Source organism: Rhinolophus sinicus, chromosome 18 (assembly GCF_057876585.1).
Source record: "Rhinolophus sinicus isolate RSI-liver-muscle chromosome 18, RSI-T2T, whole genome shotgun sequence".
NCBI lineage: Eukaryota > Metazoa > Chordata > Mammalia > Chiroptera > Rhinolophidae > Rhinolophus > Rhinolophus sinicus.
In genome coordinates this window covers 41,363,091-41,379,452 of record NC_142518.1, presented here as the reverse complement: position 1 = coordinate 41,379,452, position 16,362 = coordinate 41,363,091, and the positions used below count along the sequence as shown (strand labels likewise).

Below are 16,362 nucleotides of genomic sequence, written 5' to 3'. Positions count from 1 at the left end.
CCTCCCAAAATCCATATTCCTTGCCACCAGACTAGTTGACTGTTTGTACTGTTTGCTTTGCTGCTATTCTTTACTTTGTCTGCCTGCTTGGATGAGGAAAGGAAGATGATAAAGCACTAAGGAGAATGGCAATTTGGGAGATTCCTCCCCCAGCATCCTGGAGCTAGTATGCTTGCACCCTAAAAGTTTGCTCCTCTGAGATTTCCTTCACCATGCTCTCTGCCCAAAAAGAAGTAAACTCATTTTTCTGGAAGCTTGTAATGCAGTGGCTTCTAAACTGGAGTACACCACTCTGGGATTTATGTTGGAATAAATGGTCCACTAGTGTGCAGTGAAATTCTATTTGCATTGTTAAATAAATAAATTAAGCTTTACTAATGTTTGACGTATGGTCTAGCACTAGCACTTTCACTTAGTGTAAATGTCAGAGGATCACATGTCACATTCAATGATGTGTGACATACCTGAGCGCAGAGTGGGCGTCCCACCAGGTGGAAATGTGCAGGGATGGGAAGAACTTACTTTTATATTTCCACTTAACTATGCTTGCTATCAGTTTCCTTTAAAAATGTTTACGGTAAAAAAAAAAAAAAAAAAAAAAAAAGTTTACGGTTTTAATTTAATCTGTTTTGTGGGTTTTAATTTATTTGAAAATTTTTTTTAAAAAAGAAAGTAAAAATCATCCATAATCTCATGACTTTTTTTATTTTTAAGTATGTAATGTAGGAATTTAACTTCCCTTTTCTCTCTCTTCAAATCACAGAGGTAACCATTATCTGGTGTTTATCTAGTATTTGGCACTTACCCTTCTTGACTTAAGTTTACACAGGTCTATTTACATACTTGCAACTTTTTATTTACAAAAATAAGATTGTGCTATATATATATATCAGTCTACAACTTGATTTTTTCATTTTACATTATATTATAGATATCATTCTAAATCTTTACCACTGTATCTCTTTGTTATTATTACATAAGTAATATTTACGTATATGTAAAGCAAAATTCACCCCACTTCCAAATCTTTCCAGACATGGTTTTAAGTAACATCCACGTATTTATATACATATTTTTATTTATCTGTATTATATATTTGCAAAGGTATAAATATATATTTATTAACATATACTGCTTTACATATGTGAACTGGTCTGCATTTTTTTTCACTTATTATGGACATCTATCATGTCAGTACACAGAGTTCTACCTCACTTAGCTTTTTTAAACAGTGACATTCATATTCCATTGAATCGATATAATTTAAATGTTTTTTCATAAACAAGTCATTTTAAATTATTTAATTAATACAAAAACATGAAAGCAATTCAGAAGGATAGAAAAAAGTAATCGTGTTTAACACCCTCTCACACCCCATTGCTCTCCCCAAACACTGTTAAGTTCCTGGTCTTAATTCTTGTGGTCATTGCCATTAATAACTTATAAATATATATTTATTCATCTATTTTTTTATTTTATAATTTATGCAATACCTGTTGACTCACTGCTATGAAGGATGAGGAAGTTACTGTATTTTCCCTTTCCTCCACTTTTCTTCCCCATACATCTTTCAGTTTTCATCACTTATATTACTTTTTAACATTGGTAAAATTTTAACATCTACATTTTTTTTCTCTAACAATTGGTTATGCTTTGCCTATAGGTTGATTCAAAGAATTGAAAATCAATAAACAGTATTTATATTATGATTATTTGTGTTATCTAATGATCACGTAATGTGATTAGAAACATAAAAAAATGAAATGCATTTCTCTGTCATTTAAACTTTTTTGCTCAAAGGAGACTCTTCCAACTGTCAAGGTCAAGTGGATGCTTTTATTCTATTCAAGTGACCATTGCTACATCTGGGTCAAACTTACCTGCCATTGTTTCTGGTGTCCTAGAATTCCTTCCCCCCCACACACACACTCGAAATGCTTCTATGAGTGATATTTTAAAATATGTTACATGGGTAACTAATTTTTTTTTTTAATGTCCAAAAATGTCTTTATTTTGCTTCATACTTGATTGACTAAGTACATATGGTAGGATCATTTTGAGTTAATTTTCATATATGGTATGAGATAAGGGTCCAGCTTCTTTATTTTGTATGTGGTTATCCAGTTGTTCCAGAGCCATTTGTTATTATCTTTGTTGTTGTTATAAATTAAATTGTTTTCTTAATTTTCTTTTCAGATTTTCATTGCCACTGTAACTGATTTTTGAGCGTTGATGTTATATCCTACAACTTTGCTGAGTTTATTAATTAGCTCTAACAGCTTTTGGTGTATTATTCAGGATCTGTGAATGGAGATACTTTTATTTCTTCATTGCCTGTTTTTCTTATCTGTTAACTTTTCATGCTTTCTATCTGTTTGTCCCTTTGATTTTTGTACTGGGAGAATTTCTCAGTTTTTAAGCTGTTACCAATGTCCTAGTCAGCTATTTTTTATGTCAAGGATTATATTTTTAATTTCTTGTAACCGTATTCTTTTTCTTATGGACGTAGTATATTCACACATCTTCGGAGACATTAAAGTTTTAATCTGTGTTATTAATAATGCTATTTCCTTGGCTGTTCTTCTGTTTGTTGAGTTCAGTGTTTTCTTATTGTGTTGATTTCCCATTCAGTGTTTGGTGATTCTTAGTTGTGTACTCATCTCTTCTTCCCCTCTTCCTATCATATTTCTTATTTGTCTCTCCATAAATGCTGTACACAATTACTGTAGCCTTCCTCTGGTAATTGTGAGAAAGGTGTAGGACATGCTTCCTGGCACTGAATATTGCACCTTGACTAATGCTGCATGGAGCATGCATGGCCCAGTAGCTAGTTTTCAAAGGTAGAAGAGCTTCCCTTCTCCTGGATATTGTCTCCTCCCTACATTGCTGACCTTTCTCTTGGCTACTAACATTTTCCTCTTCCCACTTTGATTTGGGAGCAGATACCTCTGCTGTCTTTTGCTTGCTATGGAGGTGGGGAGGGAAGGGCCAGAACTACCTGGATGTTCCTTCTTTGGTACCCCAACCAGTTCACTCTTTCACTCAGTGACTATCTCCTGAGCAATGAGTAAGTCAAGATCTCTGTTTTTGTGGACCTCACATTCTAGTGGGGGAAGATAGACTCTAAACAAATAAGTAAAGAGCTATGATAGAAAACCTACGGGATTACTTAATATAGGGTGGTCAAAGAGAAACTTGTATTTGATGGTGATATTCACAGGTGGAGAGCTGTTCAATGAACTAAAAGAAGGCCAGTAATAGAAGGGTGTTAATGGAGTTATGAAGAGACATATAGAAGACAGATCGTGTAGAGCTTTGTAAGAGTTCTAGCCAACCACTCATCCTTTTGGTTGCCCAGGGTTCTCTCCTCCTGCCTCTATCTGCCGCTTGAATTTGCAGCATTTTGAAACAGTTTCTGCATATGTCATGGGCCACTTTGTCCTCCTTTAATTATATATGCATATGTCTACATCTGTTTTTCCTGTCATGTCTATGGATTTGGATTGGTAAAGGAGGCTAGAACTTGTATTTAATTTACTATGTTGATCCAGTTATTACTTATTAAAAATCTTTTCTGTAATTTCAGTGGGACCAATGTAACATTTTCTGAATCATAATATTATTGAGAGTCTTTTTTCTCTTCATGAAAGTAGTAGTATTGCTATTATAAAAATGGGACTTTGGAAAATAAAAACTGATTGTTCAGAATTTTATTTTCAGTAACTGCTGACCTGCCCTAAGCATTAATAATTCTTACCCAAGACTGTGGTATGCTTAGTGCTGCTTAGGTGCTCTTCTTTTAGACATATGCTAAATCCCATTCTTTCATCTTTTAAATACTCTTAATTTTCTAGATTTCTGGTGACCATTCTCATGTTTCCCAATGTATTTGTGATTGCATATATTAATTTTGTGTATTATTATAGGGAGTTTGTTTTTAGAGTTCTCATTTAGAATATAATAGTTAGTTCTGGGTTTTTTAGGGAAGGGATTGGAGGACAAGAAGAGGGGAGAGTGATTTTATAGCCAGCCATGGCCTGATGTTAACAGTTTTTAGAGCATGATTTGAAATAATTTTAAGGTCCATTATAAATTTCTGTGTACTTACATAAAGAAAGAAACTGGATTTGGTAATATTTCTCTGTAAATCTCAGTGCCTAGTTATCTTGTTTTTCTATGTTACCATTTATGTCAGGCATCTTTCACTAACTCTTAAATAACACAAGCATAAATAAAAATTTTCATTTTAAGAGTATAGGGTTTCAATTACCTTTTTAGTAAATGGGTACATATGAAGGAAATAATTTTAATTTTCCGTTTCCAAAGTTGCTTTGAGGAAAAATATTCTAGGGTAGAAGATTAATATTCTTCTCATTTGTCTGAAGTCTAAATAATGTTTTTAAAGAAAGGGGAAGGCTTAATTCCTGTAATTTGAATATTCCAAGTTCAGTTTGATACGACACTATTAATGCAAGTATACATAGCATTCTATTTTTGATTTCTGATTAGTCCATATTAGAAACTGCAAAGGTATGAACAACTGATCCACCTAAATTATTACCATTTTGATTTTTCTCTTCTTATCTCCATTAGGAGATGTCTCCAGATGCTTCACTTCCAGGGGATCCAGAGGCTTATCCTGCTGCTGTGTCAAGTGGTGGAGCCATTCGTCTGCAGACAGGAGGTGGATATTTTGGCCTAAGCTTTACTTGTCCTAGTCTCAAAAATCCTATTAGCAAGAAATCCTGGACTCGCAAATTTAAAAGCTGGGCATACAGGCTACGGCAGTCAACCAGCTTTTTCAAGAGATCAAAAGTCTGTCAAGGTAGTGTGCTTACAGTCAGGGACATAGCCTAGGTAACATCACTTTTCATTTACTTGTTTTGCTTTTGAATTTTTGTTGTTGTTCATATGCAAATCTTGCCACTTTTTCCACCTAGCCCATGTATGTGACATATCCCATTAATATCATTGCCATTTTATTTTTCCTTTTGTAACTAATTTGATTGTGCAGTTATTCATTTCATATAGATACTAAGTCTTGGGATAAGTCTTGCAATGTCTGATTTAGAGTTAGGGACTTTACAACGTTGCTTATTACATTAACACTTTTTAATTGTCTAGCAGGAGTTAAGCTTTTTCTACTTTTCTTCATTTTTGGTAATGTAAACAAATTTAGTCTTAAATAATTTTCTCTTTTCTGCTTACAATTTGGCAAAACTTGCAGTGGAAACAGAAGATAATAGATCAGCAGTTACTCCAGATCCCATTCCTATGACAGGAGAGTCCACAGCTGATACTAGGGCTTTGAGTAGATGTAAAGCGATGCCTGGATCATTTCAGCGGGGTCGGTTTCAGGTTTGTGTCTTTGGTTGAATCCTTACCTACAAGGGTATTATAACAGGTAACAGCATTGAGGACCTTGGTCTGTAGATGACACTTACTTTAAATTAGATCATTGTCATATTTAACTTGTTCCCCTTATATGCATTCCCTCACCTTTTGAAGCTATCTAGTAAAGATGTATCTGCAGAAATGGGAATTTTAGTAGCTGGAAGAAAGCACAGAAATGAGTCATCATTTTATGGTAGGTGGTTGGGTCATCTTTTTTATAAATCCTTTATAATCTCGGCAATGTTAATTATGGGATTTTTTTTAAGTTGTGGTATTTTGTTTGAGCAATACAAATCCAACTTTCTTTACCCAAGGGGACCACGTGAAAGACTTTGAATGTGAGGTATATAGATGGAATTTTTAAGTTTTGGTGTTATTGATATGTGTGCATGAGAAGCAGACCATCCACTTGTCTGTGCCCTATATTGATATTGAATTTCTTTGTGGGTTTACTCTTTGGTTAGGCAGAGCCAGCCACTTTTGCCTTTTTGTATCTCAGGTGATTACAGTTCCTCAGGAGCAGTCAGTGAAAATGACATCTTTTGGAAAGGAGCACATACCAGCGTTCAATGAAATGACAAGCCATTCTAGTGAAGAAGCTCTAGCCTTTACTGAAACAACAAAGGCTCAGTTGGTAGAAATGGAACCTGCCACGCACAATCCACAAACTTTATTTTCTCCTGAGAAGTTACGAGCTGCTCGTGAATCTTCTCATGAATCCATTAAGGAAGATAAAAGAATTCCCAAGCAAGATGGCAACTTCTCATCTTTCAGCACAGCTTGTAAGACTGATATGTCTTCTATGACCCCAAAAAAGCAACTGGAAGAAATTTCAGCCACGGGAAGTAGCATGCAGTCTGGATCTAAACTGTTGCGTAAAGAGAGAGAGAAACTTACCGTAGGGAAACAGCCTAGCTCTGATGGTGAATTTTCAACCACTCTTGCTGGCAGAGGGAAGTCAGTGGCAAAGACTTGTCCAGAGAGTGATCAGTGCTTGCCACTCTGTGAAGAAAAAGCCTATGCTGAAACACAGAGCTCACTCTTCTATTCTCCATCTTCCCCAATGAGCAGTGATGATGAGTCAGAAATAGAGGATGAGGACTTAAAGGTGGAGCTTCAAAAATTACGAGAAAAGTAAGAGTTGTTTCTCTTGTTGCCTATCTAGTAGCCTGGGGTTTTATAGAACTAAGTGTCTGATTGTTAGCTACTTTAGTACTGGTGACATTTTAATGATTGAAAACTACAAAGATAGCATGAGATCTCACAGGTTAAGAGCTCAGCCCCACAGCACCGCCCCCCCCATGCCAATCACCAGAGCAGGTAGTATTACCTATGCTTCTGACGAGCCTGTTATAAATTGGAGGTTTCCATGAACACTTCATCAGCTTCGCTTAATTTGCTAGAGTGGTTTATAGAACTCCGGAAAACAGTTTACTTACAAGATTATTGGTTTATTATAAAGGGATGCAACTCAAGAATAGCCAGGTGGCAAGTTATAGGGGAAAGAGCATGGAGCTTCCATGCCCTCTTGGGAGTGTCGCTCTCCCAGCACCTTCACGTATTCACCAAGCTGGAAGCTCTCCAAATCCTGTAATTCAGGAATTTTTATGGAATTTTCCTCATATTAGGTAGGTAAATCACTGGCCATTGGTGATTAATTCAATCTCTAGCTTCTCCCCTCCCCAGAGTGGGGGGGCAGAGGGGCTGAAAATTCTTACCCTGTAATCATTTGGTTGGCTTCCCTGGCAACCAGCCCCCCATCCTTAGGGACTTTCCAGAAGTCACTTCATTAACCTAAAATGAGATGTGATTCAAAGGGGCTTGCCATGAATAACAAGATACTCCTTTCACCTGTATCACTCTGGAGCTATTTCAGGAACTGGAGCTATTTGAGGACAAGAGACCAAATGTTAATAAGATTTTCCCATTGCTCTTATCACTTACGAAATTGCAAGGGTTTTAGGAGCTGTGTTCCAAGAACAGGGACAAAGACTAAATATATATATTTTATTATAAATCACATCACAACAGTAAAACACACACAAAAAACAATCTTCTATTTCTCATGCCCTAATCTAATTTCTCAGAGGCAACCACTGTGAACTGTTTGGGATAGATAGATAGATAGATAGATAGATAGATAGATAGATAGATAGATATATAGATTGTCATTTTTCTATGCATTTACATAGTTTTTGCTTTTAATAAAATTAAGATCATGATATACATGTTATTCTACAATTTTTTGACTTAACCTTCTTGCCTATATGTATTTGTATTTGCACCAATAATCTATTCCATACACTGGAATAGCATGTAGCCATTTAAAGTTTATTTAATCCTTCCTTAATGGACATTTCAGTTTTATGCCATGTTTTGCTTATGTAAAGAATGTTGAAGTGAACAGCTTAATAATTTTACATATTTATGCAAGTATTTTTGTAGGTTCAATACCTAAAAGTGGAATTGCTGGGTTAAAAGGTATATACATTTTAAATTGATAGACATTGCTAAATTGTCATCTAATGTATCTCTACCATTTTACACACCAAACAAAAATCTATGGAAATGCTTCTTTTCCCACTTCTGAACAATATTCAACTGGATATTATTGATCCTTTTAGTTTATTCCAATCAGATGAATTAAAAAATTTTTTAAATTGTATTCTCCCAATTAATAGTGAGGTTGTACATCAGCTCATATTTATTGGCTATTTGTATTTCTTCTTCTTTGGAGTTTCCTTTTCATATGCTTTCCCTTTTCTATAAATTTCTTTTTTATCTTATTGATTTTTAAGGAGCTATTTATATAGTCTAAATATTAACCTTTTACTATATAATGCAAATACTTTCTTCCCATTTATACGTGCAGTATATAATAAAGAAAAGGTTAATATTATCAGTATTATGTAACTTTAAATTTTGTTGTGTTGTCTTTCACTATATTGAAGTTTTAGAAATTTGTTCTTGTCAATTTGTTGACCTTTTTCTTTATGTCTGGTTAGTTTAATGTTATGCTTAAGAAGGCATTTCTCCTTATTAAATTGTGAAAATATTCTGTGTTTCCACATTCTTAATCTAAATTCCTTGTTAAATAAACTTTACTTGTATTGGTGTAGAGTTTCTTGGCTCATCTCTTCGGTGCCATTACAATTAAAATGCTTTCTGCATGATTTTCATTCAGACACATTCAGGAGGTGGTAAATCTTCAAACCCAGCAGAATAAGGAGCTGCAGGAGCTCTATGAACGCCTTCGGGCAATTAAAGATAGCAAAACCAAATCATCAGAGACTCCCCTGCCACCTGCATCACCACGTAGACCAAGATCTTTCAAAAGCAAACTTCGCAGCCGCCCTCAGTCCTTGACACATGTGGACAGTGGCACAGCTGCTACAGGTAAATCAATCTTAAAAGTGATTTAAAAAAAAGACTAATCAAAGATCAGCAAAATTAGAAAAACAATGATAATACATTTTTTATTAAGGTAAGATGATTTAAAGATGTGCACATTATTTTGAGGTTCTTTTCTACCCTTTTTTCCGTTAAATGTTCTTTTGTGAACTATTGTTGAGGACAGATGAGAGTTTGGAGAGCAGATGAGTGTGTTTTTTGTTTTCATTTGGAAAACAAACATCTGAAGGTCCAATTTCAATCCCCAAAATCGTTTTTGAAATGTTAGCAGGCAATGGGAACTGCTGGTCTAACATTTAGAGTTTGTTGCTAACAAAGATAATCTTTAAAATATAGTCATGTTCTATTTGACATAAGAGATCTCTGTTTATTATTTATGAGAAATTAAAAAAAGGAACTTTCTGATTTTGAAAAAAAGAGGATTAGTATCTACTTAACTAATACTAAAGAATTTGTTAATCAGGTAAGACTTCCTTGGTTACATGTGCATAGTCAAGGTGGGGGTTGAGAGTGAACTGTAAGGATATATGTGAGATGTCAGTAGAATTTATGCTAGGCAGAATAATGCCCACTCCAAAGATGTCCATGTGTAAATCCCTGGAACTTGTGACTGTGTTTAGTTATATAGCAAAGGGGAATTGGGATTGTAGTTGGAATTAAGCTTTGAAGATGGAGGAAGAGGGCCACCAACCAAGGAATGCAGGCAGCCTTTAGGATCTGGAAAAGGCTGGGGAACAGGTCTCCTCTTGTCGTCCCTGAGAACGACAATGCAGTCCAGCCAACACCTTGATTATAGCCTGGTGAGACCCATGTGGGACTTCTTGCCTACAGAACTACAAGATAATAAATATGTGTTGTTTTAGGCCACTAATCTGTGGTATCAGTTATAGCAACAATAGAAAATGAAGGCAGAACTCACGAACAGGAAGTCTACTTTGATGATCCTAATAAACAGCACTGAAGGATAGACTTAGGTTGAAGGCAGCTTTGGAAGTTTAGTTGTAGAAGCATGTGGCTCTTCAGTCTAATGCTCTACAGTTACCCTGTTTCCCTGAAAATAAGACCTAGCTAGACAATCAACTCTAATCCGTCTTTGGGAGCGAAAATTAATATAAGACCCGATATTGTATTATTTATATTATATTATATTATATTATATTATATTATATTATATTATATTATATTATAAAGACCCAGTCTTATTTTACTATAAGACTGGGTCTTATATTAATTTTTGCTCCAAAAGATGCATTAGAGCTTATTGTCCTGCTAAGTCTTTTTTTCGGGGAAACACGGTAGTTTCTGTTCTCCAGACCTTTGACTTTCAGGTGGCTTTGGCTTGCTATGATCGCAAAGCATTCTTTCACTTTCGAATCACTGCTTACCTTGCCTTTGTCAGATTCCAGAGATGGAAAATTTGACCCTGCTCGTCTTTCTCATGCCAAGAAATGGGTCAGGGGCCATTGCGTGGACTATTATGAGGCTCTTCTACAGTCAGGTGTCTACCTGTTTTGTGTCTCAGCCTATCAATACTGATGCTAGGAACTGCGAATACCTAGGGGCACTCACCTGGGCTCATACTACTTGTGGGGAGATCCCACAGGCATTTTCCGTGACCAGAACATGTGGACCACCTCTTGCGGTTGGTTCTTATTATGATTGTAAGACACACGTCAGCAACAACAATCAGGGAAATTTGAAAAACAAGTTTTATTATTCACAGGTTCTGGAGGATACACAGCATGCCTGGGGCCCCACAGTGAGAGGTTGTGGGTAAAGATGAGAGAACAGACCTTGGGTTCTGCTTTTATTGGGGTCAAGGGGGAGGTGCCTAGGGTTTTGCAGGGTCACTCAAATGATCAGTTACCTAGGGCAGCCAGGGCCTTCTAAAAAAGGAACTTCATGGGTGGGGTAGCCTGGCTCTTCATCTAGTTATGTAGCTGGCAATGTGTTTATATGAGATGGATGTCTTCGAAATGGATGACACCGCAATCAAAAGCTTAATGTCAAGGATTTATACTACACCACTTCTTTCTAAACCACCATAGGCAGAGGCATGGGATCTCATGGGAAAATCATGCCTTTTGAGACTGGCTTTTTTTACTCACAACATCGTATCCAGATTCTTAAATTTGTTTTGTGTTATAATAGCTTGTTTCTTTTTATTGCTGAGTAATATGCCATGGCATGGATGTGCCACAGTATCCATTCACCTGTTGAAGGACATTTGGATTGTGTCCAGAATTTTACAAAAAAGATGCTGTCAATATTCATGTACAGCTTTTGGGGTAAAAATACATATTTAGTTCACTTGGATAAATAACCCAGAAGTAATATTACTGACCGGCCTTGTAAAATGAGCTTGGGTGCTTTCTGTCCCCTCTTTAATTTTTTTGAATAGTTTGAGAAGGATAGGTGTTAATTATTTTTTGAATGTTTGATAAAATTCACCCTTGAAGCCATCTGGTGAAGGACTTTTGTTTGCTGGGAGTTTTTTGATTACTGATTTGATTTTGTTAGTAGTGAATGGTCTATTCAGATTTTTCTGTTTCTTCCAGATTCAGCCTTAGGAAGATTGTCTGTTTCTAGGCATTTATCCATTTCTTCCAGATTCTCCAATTTCTTGGCAAATAATTATTTGTAATATATTTTCCTTATTTATTTTTAAAATTTTATTAAATTTGTTGTGGTACCATTGGTTAGTAAAATTATATAGGTTTCAAGTGTACAGTTCTATAATACATCATCTATATATTGCATTGTGTGTTCACCACCCAGAGTCAGTTCCCCCTTCATCACCATATATTTAACCCCCTTTACTTTCTTCTACCACCCCCCGTCCCCCTTTAGCCTCTGGTAACCACTAAAGTGTTGTCTGTGTCTATGAGTTTTTGCTTGTTTGTCTTGTTCATTTGTTGCTTTCAGTTTTATATCCCACATATGAGTGAAGTGATATGATTCTTGATGTTTTCTGTCTGAGTTATTTCACTTAGCATTATAATCTCAAGATCCATCCATGTTGTCGCAAATGGCAGTATTTCATCTTTTCTTATGGCAAAATAGTATTCCACTGTGTATATATACCACATCTTCTTTATCCATTCATCTATCGAAGGACACCTTGGTTATTTCCATGTCTTGGCCACCGTGAATAATGCTGCAGTGAACATGGGGGTACATACATCTTTACAGATAAATGTTTTCAGATTTTTTGGGTAGATACCCAGGAGAGGGATTGCTGGTTTGTATGGTAATTCTACTCTTAATTTTTTGAGGCTCCTCCATACTGTTTTCTTAGTTGGCTGTACCAGTTTACATTCCCACCAACAGTGTATGAGGGTTCCTTTTTCTCCACAGCCTCTCTAACACTTGCTATTACTTGTCTTGTTGATGACAGCCATTCTGACTGGGGTGAGGTGATATCTCATTGTGGTTTTGATTTGCATTTCTCTGATGATTAGTGATGTTGAGCATTTTTTCATATATCTGTTAGCTGTTTGTCTTCTTGGAAGAAGTGTCTGTTCATGTCCTCCACCTATTTTTTAATTGGATTGTTTGCTTTTTGGTGTTGAGTTGTATGAGTTCTTTGTGTTTTCTTACAATCCTTTGTATTTCTGTTGTGTCAGTTTTCACTTCTCTTGCATTTCTGATTTTATTTATTTGGATCCTCTGTTTTTTTATTGAGTCTGGTTAAAGGTTTATTAGTTTTGTTTATCTTTTCAAAGAACCAGCTCTTGGTCATTGATCGTTTATACTGTTCTTTTAGACTCTATGTTGTTTATTTCTGCTCTTTGTTATTTCCTTCCTTCTATGCACTTTGGGCTTTGTTTGCTGTTCTTTTTCTAGGTCCTTTAAGTGCAACATTACATTGTTTATTTGAGGTTTTTCTTGTTTCTTGAGGTAGGCCTGTATTGTGAATTTTCTTCTTAGGACTGTTTTCGTTGTATCCCAAGATGTTGGGACCTTATGTCTTCATTTTAATTGTCCCAAAGGATCGTTTGATGTCTTCCTTGATATCACTGTAGACCCACTCATTGTTTAGTAGCATGTTATTTAGCCTCCGTGTGTGTATGTTTTTCAGTTTTCTTCTTGTAATTGATATCTAGTTTCATACCATTGTGGTCAGAGAAGATGCTTGTTATGATTTCAGTCTTTTTAAATTTATGTAAACTTGTTTTGTGGCTAAACATGTAGTCTATCTTTGAAAATGTTCCATTTGCGCTTGAAAAGAATGTATATTCTGCTCCTTTGGGGTGAAATGCTCTAAAAATATCCAAATTACCATCTGGACTAGTGTGTGATTTTTCCCCCCCTTCTTCTGCCTCCCCAGCCTCCACACTCCGGTTCAAGCTGTTGTTTCTCAGTTTAGCTGTGTAGGACACAGCTCCCTGGCCCATGTTGGCATTATGAGCCTTACGCTCCCCACGGCTGAGGTAGTTGGTCCCCGGTCGTCGGTCCAGTCACCATTTTCAATCTTTAGTTGCAGGGTGCGCAGCTCACAGCAGCTCATGGCAGCTCTCCTGGCTGCCGGCTGCTCACGATGGCTGCCGGCCGATCACGCAGGCCGCCAGCTGCGCTTGGTAGCACACGGTAGCCCATGGCAGCACACAACAACCCATGGTAGCACACCGCAGCTCCCCGCAGCTCACGCCGACTTCCAGCTGGTCATGGCACCCACCTCCAGGGAGAGCCATTGTTCACAATCTTAGCTGTAGAGGGCGCAGCTTGCTGGCCCATGTGGGAATAGAACCAGCGAATTCTCCTTGCGAATTCTCCTTCGCAAGGACCAGCTCCTTGCGAAATGGGCTGGGAGCACGGTGCTCCAACCTCCTAAGCCACCAGCCGGCCCTAGTGTGTGTTTTTAAGGCTGCTGTTTCTTTATTGATTATTGATTTTCTGTCTGGAGGATCTATCCATTGATGTCAGTGGGGTGTTAAAATCTCCTATAATTTCTTTATTTCTGTCAGTCTCACCCTTTATGCTTGTCAATATTTGCTTTATAAATTTAGGTACTCCTGTGGTGGGTACATAAATGTTTACAAGGGCTATATCATCTTGGATTGATCCCTTTATCATTATGTAGTGTCCTTCTTTGTCTCTTGTTATAGCCTTTGTTTTAAAGTCTGTTTTGTCTGATGTAAGTGTTGCTACCCCAGCTGTTTTTTTCATTTACTTTTGCAAGATGTTTCTTGTTCCTTTACTTTCAATCTGTTGTGTTTTTCAATCTGAAGTGGGTCTCTTGTAGGCAGCATATGTATGCGTCTTGTTTTTTTATCCATTCTGCCACCCTATGTCTTTTATTGGAGGGTTTAATCTATTCACATTTAATTATTGATGGGTGTATAGTTATTTCTATTTTATTCATATTTTTAATCTTCTTAAAGATGTCTCTTTAACATTTCTTATAATACTGGTTTTGTGGTGATGAATTCTTTTAGCTTTTTCTTGTCTGGGAAGAAATTTTTTCTTATTTCCTATGAGACTTTTTCTTTGTTCCATGGTTCACTTGGTTGTGTATTGTTTAGTATCCAAGTTTTTTGAGGTTGTTTTTTTTTTTAATTTATTGGGCTGACAATTGTTAGTAAAATTACATAGATTTCAGGTGTACAATTCTGTATTACATCATCTATAAATCCCATTGTGTGTTCATCACCCAGAGTCAGTTCTCCTTCCATCACCATATATTTGATCCCACTTACCCTCATCTCCCACCCCCCACCCCCCTTACCCTCTGGTAACCACTAAACTATTGTCTGTGTCTATGAGTTTCTGTTTCTCATTTGTTTGTCTTGTTCTTTTGTTGTTTTTGGTTTATATACCACATATCAGTGAAATCACATGGTTCTCTGCTTTTTCTGTCTGACTTATTTCGCTCAGCATTACACTCTCAAGATCCATCCATGTTGTCACAAATGTTCCTATATCATCTTTTCTTACCGCCGAATAGTATTCCATTGTGTATATATACCACAACTTCTTAATCATTCATCTATCGGAGGACATTTTGGTTGTTTCCATGTCTTGGCCACCGTAAACAAAGCTGCAATGAACCTTGGAGCACATGTGTCTTTATCTATAAATGTTTTCAGATTTTTTGGGTAGATACCCAGGAGAGGGATTGCTGGGTCATATGGTAATTCTATTCGTAATTTTTTGAGGAACCTCCACACTGCCTTCCATAATGTCTGCACCAGTCTGCATTCCCATTGAGGTTTTTCTTGTTGTCTCTTTGTTACTAATTTGTACTTCAATTTCATTATGATCAGAGAATATATATATATATATATAAATATGTATATGTATATGTATATGTATATATTTAATTTTGGGGGCGAATATTGAGGGACAGTGTGTTTCTCCAGGGCCCTTCAACTCCAACATGTTGTCTTTCAATCTAGTTGTGGATGGCGCAGCTCAGCTCCAAGTCCAGTCACCATTTTCAATCTTTAGTTGCAGGGGGCGCAGCTCACCATCCCATATGGGAATTTAACTGGCAACCTTGTTGTTCAGAGCTTGCACTCTAACCAGCTGAGCCATCTGGCCGCCCCTCCAGAAGCTCAGTGGCAGTTCATTGTCGTCAATCTGGTTGTGGAGGGCACAGCTCAGTGGCACATGTGGGAATCGAACCAGCAAACCTGTTGTTCAGAGCTCACGCCCTAACCAACTGAGCCATTCGGCCGCTCCAGAGAATATATTTTTCATGGTTTTGATTCCTCTCAATTTGTTAAGGTTGGTTTTATGAGCCAGGATGTGGTCTATTTTCATGAATGTTTCATGTGCATTTCAAAATTACGTATGCCCTGTTGTTGCTTGGTCTATAAATCTAAGTTAGATATAGATGTGTGAATGGTATTGTTCAGTTATTCTGCATCCTTGTTCGATTGCTGTCTACTACTTGTGTTTACTGAGAGAATATTGTAGATATGTTCATTTCTTCTTTCAGTTCTGTCAATTTTTGCCTGATGTATTTTGTGCTATTTTGTTAGTTGTACATAAATTTAACATTGTTGTGTATTCTTGGTGAATTGACCCTTTTATCATTTAGTGTCCATCTTTATTCTTATTTTTGTTTGCTTTGATGTCTACTGTATCTGGTATTAAATACTCATGTCACCTTTCCTTTGGTTAGTGTTTGCATGGTGTATCTTTTTCATCTTTTTATTTTTAACCTGCCTATATAATTATACTTGAAGTGAGACAGCTTATGATCATGTTTAAAAATATACCCATTCTGGCAATCTCTCTCTTTCAATTCTTTTTAAAGCATTTACATTTAATGTAATGATTGATATGTTTGTATTTTGGTCTACCGTATTTTAAATCTGTCTTCTGTTTGTTCTGTTTTGTGTTTAATTAATGTTTATTGGGGTGACAGTGAGTGGTAAAGTTACATAGGTTTCAGGTGTACAATTCTGTAATACGTCATCTGTATATTGCATTTTGTATTCACCACCCAGCGTCAGTATCGCCATATATTTGATCCCGTTTAGTTTCATCTACCACCCTCCTTCCCCCTTACCCTCTGTTAACCACTAAACTATTGTCTGTGTCTATGAG

General features: G+C 36.6%; 1 protein-coding gene across 4 annotated transcripts in view; it reads left to right on the top strand.

Annotated features, from left to right (window-relative positions):
• The window catches only part of WNK3 (WNK lysine deficient protein kinase 3), a 162,243-nt gene that overhangs the window by 127,680 nt on the left and 18,201 nt on the right, over positions 1-16,362 (top strand). For 3 of the 4 annotated variants that reach the window (XM_074323555.2, XM_019710840.3, XM_074323554.2), the window contains exons 18-21: positions 4,594-4,825; positions 5,228-5,358; positions 5,894-6,528; positions 8,579-8,790. In XM_074323555.2, coding sequence (XP_074179656.2) covers positions 4,594-4,825; positions 5,228-5,358; positions 5,894-6,528; positions 8,579-8,790 — 1,210 coding nt within the window. The remainder of the gene's footprint in view (positions 1-4,593; positions 4,826-5,227; positions 5,359-5,893; positions 6,529-8,578; positions 8,791-16,362) is intronic. The other variant, XM_074323556.2, reaches the window with a different exon arrangement.